This window comes from Triticum aestivum, chromosome 4D (assembly GCF_018294505.1).
Source record: "Triticum aestivum cultivar Chinese Spring chromosome 4D, IWGSC CS RefSeq v2.1, whole genome shotgun sequence".
NCBI lineage: Eukaryota > Viridiplantae > Streptophyta > Magnoliopsida > Poales > Poaceae > Triticum > Triticum aestivum.
This window is the reverse complement of record NC_057805.1, coordinates 38,077,466-38,089,655: the sequence shown is the minus strand read 5'-3', so window position 1 is coordinate 38,089,655 and position 12,190 is coordinate 38,077,466. Positions and strand designations below refer to the sequence as shown.

General features: G+C 51.1%; 1 protein-coding gene across 1 annotated transcript; it reads left to right on the top strand.

Moving 5' to 3' along the window:
• Positions 1–1,258: 1,258 nt before the first annotated feature.
• Positions 1,259–2,804, top strand: LOC123096627 (uncharacterized protein At1g28695-like). The gene is made up of 3 exons (XM_044518389.1): positions 1,259–1,483; positions 1,600–1,986; positions 2,114–2,804. The coding sequence occupies exons 1-3, from the start codon at positions 1,259–1,261 to the stop codon at positions 2,603–2,605; spliced, it is 1,104 nt and encodes a 367-aa protein (XP_044374324.1). The 3' UTR covers positions 2,606–2,804.
• Positions 2,805–12,190: the final 9,386 nt, after the last annotated feature.

The window sequence follows — 12,190 nt, the reverse complement described above, 5'->3', positions numbered from 1 at the left end:
CCCAATGATGGTTTCCGTTGGTGTGCATGACTTGTTTGGTGGTGCTTGGGTTTGTGGTGGTGCCGGCATTTCACTTTCTTTTCTTTTGCACTAGCCCTTGCTGTGCTTTCCTTTCTGGAGGGTTCTTATAACACTTCTTCTGATCAATGAATTTGGTAGCTCTACTGCCAACGTTAAAAAAAACCTAAAGTAACTTAGTAACGAAATGCACGTGCAAAGGAATCCATTCGGGAATATATTCAGAGATGGACCCAGCAACCCTTGAAACACCCGGAAAGCCGGACCGAGTTGTCTGCACATATTTTGTCATCCAACGTGGTACCCCATCTGTTCGCGGATGTGTCAGCTTGTTTGTTCCGCAAACCGGATGCAAATCAGGGCAATTTTGTGGGCATCCTAACCGCCGCACGTATGCGTCTGACGCCTCGGTCCACCCAAAAACATCTTCCATGCTCGCGCCCTCTCCCGCGTGACTACACTTCCACTCCCCGCGCCACATTCATGCAGGCATAGAGCGGACGCGGCCGGTTACTAGAGCTGGTATTTAAGCGGCGCGCTGGCCGAGAGCGCCACCCGCGCCTTGTCCCAATCTCCGCGCCAATTCAATGCCGGAGAGATGTGACCAGACGGGGCGGGACGACTATCTACCACATTTAGACCGGCTGCCCGTCTGTTCTCCTGTCGGCATTAAACAAGCTCGGCGGCGGATAAACCCACCCCGGCGCCTGCACTGAAACAACCCATCCTATGGCCTAGCAGGCACCCGCTATGTATACATGGCCATGCGCGGCACTATCCGCAGCGCGCCACCTTCATCAAACCGCAAGCTCTAGAGCGATGTGGGCGAGCCTCTTGACGGAGAAGAAGTACGAGTTGGTCGTTCCGTCGTGCGCTACCCCGGCTCGCCAAGCCCTTCACGCGAGGCAGAAGCAGCTAGCCTCGTCGCCACCGGGCTTGCTGGTAGGGTTGGGAGCCGCCCGAGTCGCCCCAATGAAGCGACGCGGGGCGGGGCGGGGCGGGGCGGGGGGGGGGGGGGGGGGGGGGCTCCAGCCTTGGACTGCTGTAAGAAGATGAGTGTAGCTATGTTACTTGAATAATACAAGTAATTTCCCGCAAAAAAATTATACACACATAACGTGCAACCCAAATTACTAGTACTAGTTCTCTTTAAAATCACAGTAGAAGTAACGAACTGCGTGCCCATTAGATACTGTGAGCCTTCTCCTCCTCATCCGTGACACTAGCATCATCCCATCCCATGGTGATCGGGCAAAAAAATGCGGAGGGTTCGATCCAACGGTCATGCCTACCCCGTCTGCTCTGCGCGCGGGAGCAGTACTCCGCATTGCTCCTTTTCGTGGCCGTGGCCGCCGTCTGCCTCCTCGTCGTGGTTGGCAGTGGCACATACGCGCTATCGTCTCCGGCCGACGTCGGCGGCGAGATGGAGCAGAGGTTCTTCAACATATTTCCTCGCCAAGCAGCGGCAAGTAGATCCTTTTGGCTGTATTAATCTATCTTTTACAATTGACATCTGCATGCACTCTGCGACGTCGGCGACGAAGCAAGCCTGAAACCCTGACTTGTTGAGATTGTAACAAGCAGGCCGGCGCCTCGGACGATGAACTGGAGGCGGCGCTGCGCGGCGCGGCCGACGCGAACAGGACGCTGATCGTGAGCGTGCTGAACAAGGCGTACGCCGAGGAGGGCGGCCTGCTGGACCTTTTCATCGAGAGCCTGAAGCAAGGGGAGGGCACCGGGCATCTCATCGGCCACGTCCTCCTTGTAGCCATGGACGAACCAGCCTTCCGCAGGTGCAGTGGCCTCGGCGGCGTCCGGTGCTACCTCCTTCCCCCGGCGGCCGCGACCAACAGCACCAACCTCTCCTCGGAGCAGCTCTACATGTCTGGCGGCTTCATACGCATGATGTGGCGGCGCATTCGCCTCCTCGGCGACATCCTCAAGCACGGCTACAGCTTCATATTCACCGTACGTACTACTCCCAACGAGCTCACATAGTCACAGAGCATCTATGCACTAGTACTGCAAGACACAAGCATGTGTGGACTATTTTACACATAGGAGTACTTGATAGTTTTATGTGATAACTTGCAAGGATATGGATGTGATGTGGCTGAGGAACCCGTTCCCGAGCCTGAATCGCACCGAGGAGGAAGACCTCCTGATCAGCACCGACGGATTCAAGGGGCGGCCGGAGGACTACCTCGGCCACGAGCTCAACACGAGGTTCTTCTTCGTGGCCGCGAGCAACCGGACGGCGGCGATGTTCGACGAGTGGCACGCGGCACGGGAGGCGTCGGAAGGCATGAAGGAGCAGGACGTGCTAAACCAGATGAAGCAACAAGGCGCGTTCCGCCGGCTCGGCGTGAGGGTGCGCGTCCTGGACACGGCGCGCTTCAGCGGCTTCTGCCAGGACAGCCAGGACGCCCGGCAGGTGGTCACCGTGCACGCCAACTGCTGCCGGACCATGCGGGCCAAGGTCGCCGACCTCAAGGCCGTTCTTGGCGCCGCCAAGCAGCTCAACGGGACGACGGGGCGGCTGAAATGGCCGCGTCATTCAGCCTGCTTGGGATCGTGGAGGAAGTGAGACGAGGAAGCGCTCGTTCGAGGCTTCACCTTGTCTCCCTTATCTCGTTTCCATTGCTTTACTTACCATTCGTCACTTTACTGCTGGTAAGATGTTTTGGTTTGTTGGCATGAGGAAAGAAAAACACCCAAAACATCTTGCTGAGTAGTACCAAGTTATCACTTATCACATAGTACTTCCTTCATCCCTGTTTATTGTTCCCAAAGATCAAAACAGCATGACCAAGAAAATGTACTTGATTGAGACATCTTGTTGGTAAAATGTTCATGTCATCAACCAACAAGTTCAATGGGTTGTATCTAAGACTCTAAGTCATCCAATAGGAGGTGAGACAATAAATGTGATTGCTCTCTACTGCGCCATGAAGCTTGTGCAAGGGTTGTAGGCTAAATCTACATACAACTTTGCCCTATTTCCTCATTAATTGCATGCCACATTATCACTGTCCTAGATGGCAAGTTTACCAACACCCATCTTACAACCGTTGAAGATGCCCTACTTGAGGTGGCGGCGCTCCGGTGCTCCGGCATGGCGTCTTCTTCGGGTGGTGCAAGACGGACTCCCTACCCGCGGGCCAATGGCGAGTTTGGACCAGGCCTGTTGCCAACGACGGGTAATGGTGGCGTGCGGGTCTTTAGCGATCGGTAGTGGTGGATCTAGGATTGGGTTGTGGCAGGGCTTGAGGGCTAGAACGGATCTGACCCGTGGATGCCTGCCACTCCAGCGGCCCGTCATCCAGGGTTGCCTAGGCGATGATGCTGGCTGGCCCCAATGATCTGCACGCCAACCGAGGTGGGGGGCTGGATCCAGCTGGGATCTGGCGTACGCGTATGGGTACCTCGACACGTGGATCGGCACTGGTGTTGGCCGGTCATGGCTGTGGTTGTGCTATGGCACGACGGTCCCACCCATCCTCTTTTCGTGTCAAAACTAGTGTTTTGGCGGCCTATTTTCTTGGTGGCGGTAGTGTGTCGGTCTTGGAAGCCGGGGCGGCGGCCCTGGATGGTGAGGTTCCACAGATTGGCTCTCCGGCGAGCGGTGTTGCATGAGGTGTTGATAGTGTGCTTCAGTCATGTGGGTGCCGTGCGTGCTAAGACGGGTAGTCCTGGCGAAGCTATCACAGTTGGTGGCAGGCAAGCCCTGATCAAATCTGGAGTTCCCGTTTCATTGGGCGGGGACCCCGTCGTGGTGGGTTTATTAGGCCTCTGGGCCATCAGAGGTTGTCGTGATTTATAAGACCTGTTGTGCACATGGTGTTTGCTTCTGCCTCGTTTCTTTCACTAACGGTTACTGCAGAAATTTAATCCTTTGATCATCTCAGTGTTGGCGAACCTCGTGTTCTTCATGTACCCACAAGTCGCGTTCTACATGTACCCACAAGTTCTCAGTTTGCGGATACCTTCACAAAATGGTTGCATCCCACAATCTTTCAGGATTTTCGAACCGCATTAAACATTGTGTCAACCATAGTTTCAATCCTGATGCACATGTATGTTATTTTGTGTTTGTTGTAAGAGTCGATCCTAGTATTTATGTAGACCGATTTTGTAGCTTCGCATGGCTCCTGTTGTGCGCCCATTCTTGTGCATCCCTCAACATTATATTTGCCTCCTCGTGTACATGTAACAACCTAGTAAAGTTCAATACAGTTGTGCATTCTGTAAAGAGAGCCTTGTGCAACTTGACCATTCGGGTTCAGTTTTCAGAACTGACGCGCGATGCATAAGGGTTTTTCCATATTTATTTATTTTGACGATCAGGTTTGATGCATGGTTTTTTTTTTGTAATGGTTTGATGCAGTGGCGGAGCCAGAAATAATGTATTGGGGGGGGGGGGAGGGATGTTTGAGGCAGGTTAGAGAGGGCCAAATCATATAAAAACATGCTTTTAGCAGCAAATAACCATGAATTCTGCACTGTTCATCAGTAAATTAACTTCAAATCCTTGATGTTAGGGGGGGCCAGGGCCCTGCTGGTCCCCCTGTCTCCGCCACTGGTTTGATGCGTGGTGGGATCATCCATCAAGATGATAAATCATGATACTCATACTAAACGATCTTCAAGGATCAGGATTTTATTTATAGGGGAAACTTTTGATCTGTTTATCAACTGTCAAGGCAGTACAAAGATCAATAGAAGTAACAAAGATTACACCTAGGTCCGAACATCACCTAGCGACAGGCTTTGATGCGTGATGAAACCACATATCAAGACAAAAATCTTAATACTCATATACATAAAAAAAGTTTTGACATCCTTATTGATGTAGATGCGGGAAAAAGTGAATTCCGGTCGCAAAATTAGGGTTTTCTGCATTGATTGATGTAGAGGGCAGGGGCAGGGGTTTAGTCCTATTTTCCAAAAGAAAATCTGTAATTCAACTTCCAAATTCGCCGCACCTGAACCACACAGATGTTTATCCAATCATATTAATAAATGCTAAAAGAAGCATGTTCCCTAGTTTACTCAAAGCGCCCAAACTTTCCACTGTTAAACTTTGACCACAATCTTCCTATGGGACACTTTCTGTAATACTTCACTGATACAGAACCACAACATTACGAATTTTGTATCCATATATAATCCACATGTTGGACTAACTATCGATCAAAGCGTGGATCTTGGAAAGCTTACGTGCCCTACCCCTACATAGATCAATAGAGTAAATTCCGAGGGAATTTTCAGTGGCTGCTTGGATTAATTTCATGCTCTGCGAATTTGTGTATGTTTCAGCGGCTTTTGTAACGCCCACGTGAAAGACTGGGCGAGGTAGTAATATATGAATGGGCCATGCCAAACATAGAAAATAAATACATCGATAATTCAACCCAGAGCCCGGCCACATGCTAGTAGAAAACAGAGCATTAGTTTTTGCCAGATCAGAGCAACAGTCCTGGTAGACTTTTGAGCCGGAACTAATGCGGCATCAGTCCTGGTTCCTTCATTGCTATATGTAGTAGCTAGCTAGCGTCGAGTTGAATGAAAAACATAAAATGAAAATGAAAACCTACATGTAAAAGAATTGAATGGTAAACACAAAAAGAAAAAGAGGAAACACAAAATGAAACCCCTAAACCCTATCCTTTCAAAAAAAAACCAGCGTCTGTCAGCTGCTGACGCGTGGCTGCCTTTTAGTCCCGGTCGGTGTCACGAACCGGGACTAAAGGTCCTCCTGCCTCGGCACCCCACAGAGGCCACGTGGAGCTCCTTTAGTCCCGGTTCGTAACACAACCGGGACTAAAAGTAGGGGCCTTTAGTCTCGATTGCAGATCCGGGACTAAAGGCCTTCTGGAACCGTGACTGATGGCCCGTTTCCTATTAGTGGCAGATGAGCCCGGTGAACAATACCGCAATTTGAAAATGAAAAAAAGTTAAAAAAGTTCAATTTTTTTGAGATGCAAGATGCTTCTGTGCGTGAACTCCGTGCAAAATTTTGTAAAGTTTGGACATTCGAGGAGCTCGTGGCAAAAAAGATAAAATCATGCTTGAACTGTGCGATTTTCAAAAGTTTCTTAGACATCTGAAATTTGTCTTTTTTGCCACGAGCTCCTCGAACGTCCAAGCTTCAAAAAAAATTGCACGGAGTTCACGCACAAAGCATCTTGTACCACAAAAAAATTTAGAATTTTTTAAACTTTTTTTCCTTTTCAAATCATGATACTGTTCATGCCCGGGCATATGTGTGTTAGAAAATAAACCACGTCGTGCTCGCTGCTAGAGCGTGCGGATCAAACGGCAGTGTTGCTCGGTACGTGCGTTAGTTTTTGTACTAGTCTTTGGGATTGGAGCAAATCCAGGAGATTATCCAGGCCGTGTGTTAGTGCCCGGTGTGGTGTGAGTGCATGCATGCACGGAGGTAGTGGGTGAGTGGCCCCCGGGTTGTGTGCGTAGCGTAGGTCAAGGTAGGAGTATATAAGAGTTGCAAGGGTAGAGAAGCCAGCGGAGAGAGAAGATGTAGTCCATTTGGGCGTGTGTAGACTCCCTGGCTGTGAGAGCATCTCCAGCCGTTCGGCCCCCCAGGGGCTGGAAATAGCGCCGCCCTGGTGGCGAGCCGGCGATAATTTCGGTGTTGGTGTGATCGGTTCCCAGCCGCCGCTCCCAGGTCGCCCCCAGTCGACGGTTGGTAAATATTTTTCAAAATTTACATGGACAAAATTCGGCAAACAGGACATAGATTCGGCTATATTTAGGTGTTTTTTGCATATTGAAAACATAAAAATGTACTAAAAGGAAAAGAAACCGCTGCCGCCGCCTCAAGGCCGAAGAGCTTGCTGAAGGCGTCGACGTCGTCGTCGTCGTCCTCCTCCTCCTTCTCCTTCTTAACACTGCGGCCGTCCCTGCTGGACCCCTGCCTGGGGTCGCCCTGGCGGACTGGTTTGGCCGGCGGCGCGTCGTCGTCGCTGTCCTCGAGGACGATGACGCCTCCCTCGTCGCGGCCACGGTGGCAAGCGGCGATCTCCTCTAGGGCGCAGCACTGGCGCTCCATCTCCAGCTGGGCCCAATCCTCCCGCGCCCACTTCATGGCGGCCTCGTCGTCGAGTGCGGGCATGTCATCGTGCTCGTTCTTCACGGTGGCGAGCCCTAGTTCTGTCTTCGGCTTGACGAGGCGGGAGGTAGGCGCTGAGGAGGCACGACCGCCCTCGTTCACGGCCACCCTCGTTGATGGCGAGGGCGGCGCCACGGGTGCGCCGGCCGAGCGGCGTTTCCACGGGCTCGGCCTTGACGCTGACAAGCGCCGGCGACCCAGAGGAGTGGGAGGAGGAGGAGGACCCGCCCAGCATGCGCCTCACCACAGGCGGCGGCCATCACTGTTGTTGCGCCCCCTCACCACCGCCGTGTTGTTGGTGGAGGCGAGCCGCTCCTCCTGCCGGCGTTGGAAGTACGCCACCCAGTGTGCGTGGTCGTCTTCGACGTACTCCGGGAGGCCCCGCTCCTCCTCCGTCAGAGAGGCCTGAACGCACTCGATTTCGTCGTGGAAGTAGGCGGGGTGGTCGACGTCGGGCTGCGGGGGGGGGGGGGGACTGGGATGCCCCCGGCGCTGAGGCTCCACCGCCCCGGCACGTGCATGTTGGGCAGCGCCGGGTAGTTTGCCTCGTGGAGGAGGTTGGCTTCCCACTTGTGTAGGTGGTGGCGGCCGAAGCCGTTGGCCGCCGCTCCATCGCCGGGGAACCGCTCTCCCATGGCGTGCACATGGTGGCTAGCCGGGGAGAGAGGGGAAGAGAGAGCGTCGGCGGCGACGGCGAGAGAGAGGGGTTGCGGGGTGAGTGCGTCCACCGGCGAGGGAGGGGGCGGCTTTTATAGCGGCCGGGGGGCGGCAAACGTGTGTACGCGTGGCGGGAGAGGGCGCGTCACCGCACAACGCCGCCTGTGAGGAATCACTGGAAGGCTGACCAGCGGCAGCCTTGGCATTAATTCCCCGCGGGAAACCGAGACGATGAGGAGGACGATGCGCGGGGTCGCTGACTTGGCGAGCCCGTGATACGTCTCCAACGTATCTATATTTTTTATTGTTCCATGTTATTATATTATCTGTTTTGGATGTTTATATGCATTAATATGCTATTTTATATTATTTCTGGGACTAACTTATTAACCTAGAGCCTAGTGCCAGTGCCAGTTTCTGTTTTTTCCTTGTTTTTGAGCTTCGCAGAAAAGGAATACAAAACGGAGTCCAACGGAATAAAACTTTCGCGATGATTTTTCTTGGACCAGAAGACATCCCGGAGACTTGGAGATGAAGTCAGAAGAGCTGCGAGGCTGCGACAAGGGGGGAGGGCGCGCCCCCTGCCTTGCCGCCTCCTCGGGACTCCTCTGACCTAACCCTTGGCCCTATATATTCACATATATTCCCAAACCACCATAGGCATCCATGAAACACACTTTTCCACCGCCGCAACCTTCTGTTCCCGTGAGATCCCATCTTGGGGCCTTTTCCGGCATCTTGCCGGAGGGGGATTCGATCACGGAGGGCTTCTACATCAAGTCTATTGCCCTTCCGATGAAGCGTGAGTAGTTTACCACAGACCTACGGGTCCATAGCTAATAGCTAGATGGCTTCTTCTCTCTCTTTGATTCTCAATACCATGTTCTCCTCGATGTTCTTGGAGATCTATCCGATGTAATCTTCTTTTGCGGTGTGTTTGTCGAGATCGGATGAATTGTGAATTGATGATCAGCTTATCTATGAATATTGTTTGAATCTTCTCTGAATTCTTTTATGCATGATTTGATATCTTTGTAATTCTCTTTGAACTATCGGTTTGGTTTGGCCAACTAGATTGGTTTTTCTTGCAATGGAAGAAGTGCTTAGCTTTGGGTTCAATCTTGTGGTGTCCTCACCCAGTGACAGTAGGGGTAGCGAGGCACGTATTGTATTGTTGCCATCAAGGATAAAAAGATGGGGTTTACATCATATTGCTTGAGTTTATTCCTCTACATCATGTCATCTTACTTAAAGCGTTACTCTGTTCTTCATGAACTTAATACTCTAGATGCAGGCAAGAGTCGGTCGATGTGTGGAGTAATAGTAGTAGATGCAGGCAGGAGTCGGTCTACTTGACACGGACGTGATGCCTATATTTCATAATCATTGCCTTAGATATCATCATAACTTTGCGCTTTTCTATCAATTGCTCGACAATAATTTGTTCACCCACCATATTATTTGCTATCTTGAGAGAAGCCTCTAGTGAAACGTATGGCCCCCGGGTCTATTTTCCATCATATAAGTTTCCGATCTACTATTTTGCAATCTTTTACTTTCCGATCTATAAACCAAAAACTCCAAATATATTTACTTTATCTTTAGTTTAGTTTTATCTATCTCTATCGGATCTCACTTTTGCAAGTGACCGTGAAATGATTAACAACCCCTTTATCGTGTTGGGTGCAAGTGTTTGATTGTTTGTGCAGGTATTGGTGATTTGTGCATTGTCTCCTACTGGATTGATACCTTGGTTCTCTAACTGAGGGAAATACTTATCTCTACTTTGCTGCATCACCCTTTCCTCTTCAAGGGAAAAACCAAAGCAAGCTCAAGAAGTAGCATGAAGAATTCTGGCGCCGTTGCCGGGGAGATCTACGCCAAGTCAAGACATACCAAGTACCCATCATAAACTCTCATCTCTTGCATTACATTATTCGCCATTCGCCTCTCGTTTTCCTCTCCCCCACTTCTAAAACATTTTTTGAAAAAATTTTCCTTTTCTTCGCCCCTCTTCCGTTCGTCTTCTTCGTTGCTTTTTGTTTGCTCGTGTGTTAGATTGCTTGCTTTGTCATGATGGCTCAAGAGAATACCAAATTGTGTGACTTTTCCAACACTAATAATAATGATTTTATTAGTACTCCGATTGCTCCCGCCACTAGTGCGGAATCTTATGAAATTAATGCCGCTTTGCTGAATCTTGTAATGAAAGATAAATTTTCCGGCCTTCCTACTACTATTACTCCACACATCGACCGACTCCTGCCTGCATATAGAGTATTAAGTTCATGAAGAACAGAGTAACGCATTAAGTAAAATGACATGATGTAGTGGAATTAACTCAAGCAATATGATGAAAACCCCATCTTTTTATCCTCGATGGCAACAATACAATATGTGCCTTGCCGCCCCTACTGTCACTAGGAAAGGACACCGCAAGATTGAACCCAAAGCTAAGCACTTCTCCCATTGCAAGAAAAACCAATCTAGTTGGCCAAACCAAACAGATAGTTCTAAGAGAAATACAAAGATATCAAATCATGCATAAAAGAATTCACAGAAGATTCCAATAATATTCATAGATAAGCTGATCATAAATCCACAATTCATCGAATCTCGGCAAACACACCGTGTTGCGGATATAACTATTGGGTATGACCCGCCCAGGAGGGGCTGGGTTATACCACTGGCGGTTCATAATAACGAAGCCCATGAGGATGTTGAAGATGGCGGTTCATGAAGCAGGCTTACTGAAGGCCCGAAGCCCAAAGGCGACTTGAGGCCCACAGGTGTAAACCGCCATATATGTGTGACTTGTATTGTAAAGCATGTATAGTTATTCATTGAGCCGGACTCGTTGTGTATGAGCCGGCCGGGACTCCGTTAGCCGCTGGGTGTCAACCTGTGTATATAAAGGGACGACCCGGCGGCGGTTTCGGACAAGAAAGAAGAGATCGAAAGCTAGGTTAAGCGTATTCACTCCCTGGTAATCGAGACATAAGCAATACCACCTCAAACTCCTCGTGTCCTTTGTCCCGTTTAACCCCTTTAAGCTAACCTAGTTGTGATGGCTCCACGACTAAGTCCTTCTGCTAGGATATCTACCCTGACAATTCCACGACAGTTGCCGCCCACCGTGGGGCCAGCGCATGGTGGTTTCGAGTTCTTACAGGGCTGCTTCGAAGGGATCAAGGGGTACACTGTGGGCCGGATGACCAAGAGTCGTCGCGGCAAGCTCTACATCGACGATGCAGGCTGGGGCCCCGAGGACGGCTCAATCGAGTACGGGTACCGGGTCCCCTTCGGCGGAATCCACGTCTTCATCGGCAAGATCGGCGAACCGGGCCCTGAGCCAGACATCTACACAGACATCATCAAGACGGCTCAGCATGCACGACCCGCCCGTGTTCAAACCGCCGTGAAGCGCGCCTTTGTTGGATTTATCCATGGAGCAGAATTTGAGGAAGGATCTGTATCTGGCGGTGAGACGACCATCTACTCTGATGGTGAGTCATCCACAGGCGAAACTGAGTCATTGTATCAACTGCAAGACAGCCAGCTTGGGGGCTATTCCGGTGGCGACAGTATTCCGGACCCCCACGAGCCGCCGAATAAGGTCGTGATTTTCATGGCCAGCACACAGCCAGGGCAGGATTCTACGACAGCAGCAGCAATGATCTCCGGGTCAGCAACGTCAACGGCAGCCGGGGCAGGAGGCCCTGTGCACCCGCCGACTCAGGTTTTATCCGACTTGTTGGACACTCTGACAACATTGTTAACGACGGAGGTTAACCCAGCAAATCAAACTCAACATAACGCGGAGGTTGCAAAATTGCGTGACGAGATAACACAGGCCAAGGAGGAGCTGAACGCAGAGAACGCCAGGATGGCTACGGAGCGGGCTGCTCTGGATGCTCAGGTGTAACGAATTCAGGCAGAGTCTTTCCGGCTCACGATGGATCAGAATGCCTCAAATGAGATCATGAGAAGGAGGCACCAGAGTCGTTGACCCCTGGTTTATGATGCAAGGAACCTCTTCAACACACCTGGAGCGGGGACCAGTAACCCGCCGGAGGTAAACTGGGTTGAAGCGCCTGGGGTTGGAGCGCCGGCTTAGCCGCGCACGACGGAGCCACCCCGTTTGAATACTACTCCGCCTCAGTATGTACCGACGCCGCCGGGTCATTATTCTAACCCTTTGGACAATATGATTGCTGCAGCGACGCAGCTGGCAGCTCTACCGGTTGAAGGCGAATCGCCGGCAGCAATGGAAATACGACGAGCCGGAGAACTGCTCTAGACGGCTGTGGCCCAACAGGCGGCTTATTCGTACAGTCGGGATCGTATCCACTCAACACCATGTCCAAGCAGGAGTTATAGCAG

What these genes read in the sequence shown, in the direction of transcription:
- LOC123096627 (XM_044518389.1), top strand. Translation starts at nt 1,259, where the DNA reads ATGGTGATCGGGCAAAAAAATGCGGAGGGTTCGATCCAACGGTCATGC. An exon ending in TATTTCCTCGCCAAGCAGCG is followed by an intron (nt 1,484 to 1,599) that starts GCAAGTAGATCC and finishes GATTGTAACAAG; the next exon opens with CAGGCCGGCGCCTCGGACGA. An exon ending in GCTACAGCTTCATATTCACC is followed by an intron (nt 1,987 to 2,113) that starts GTACGTACTACT and finishes ATAACTTGCAAG; the next exon opens with GATATGGATGTGATGTGGCT.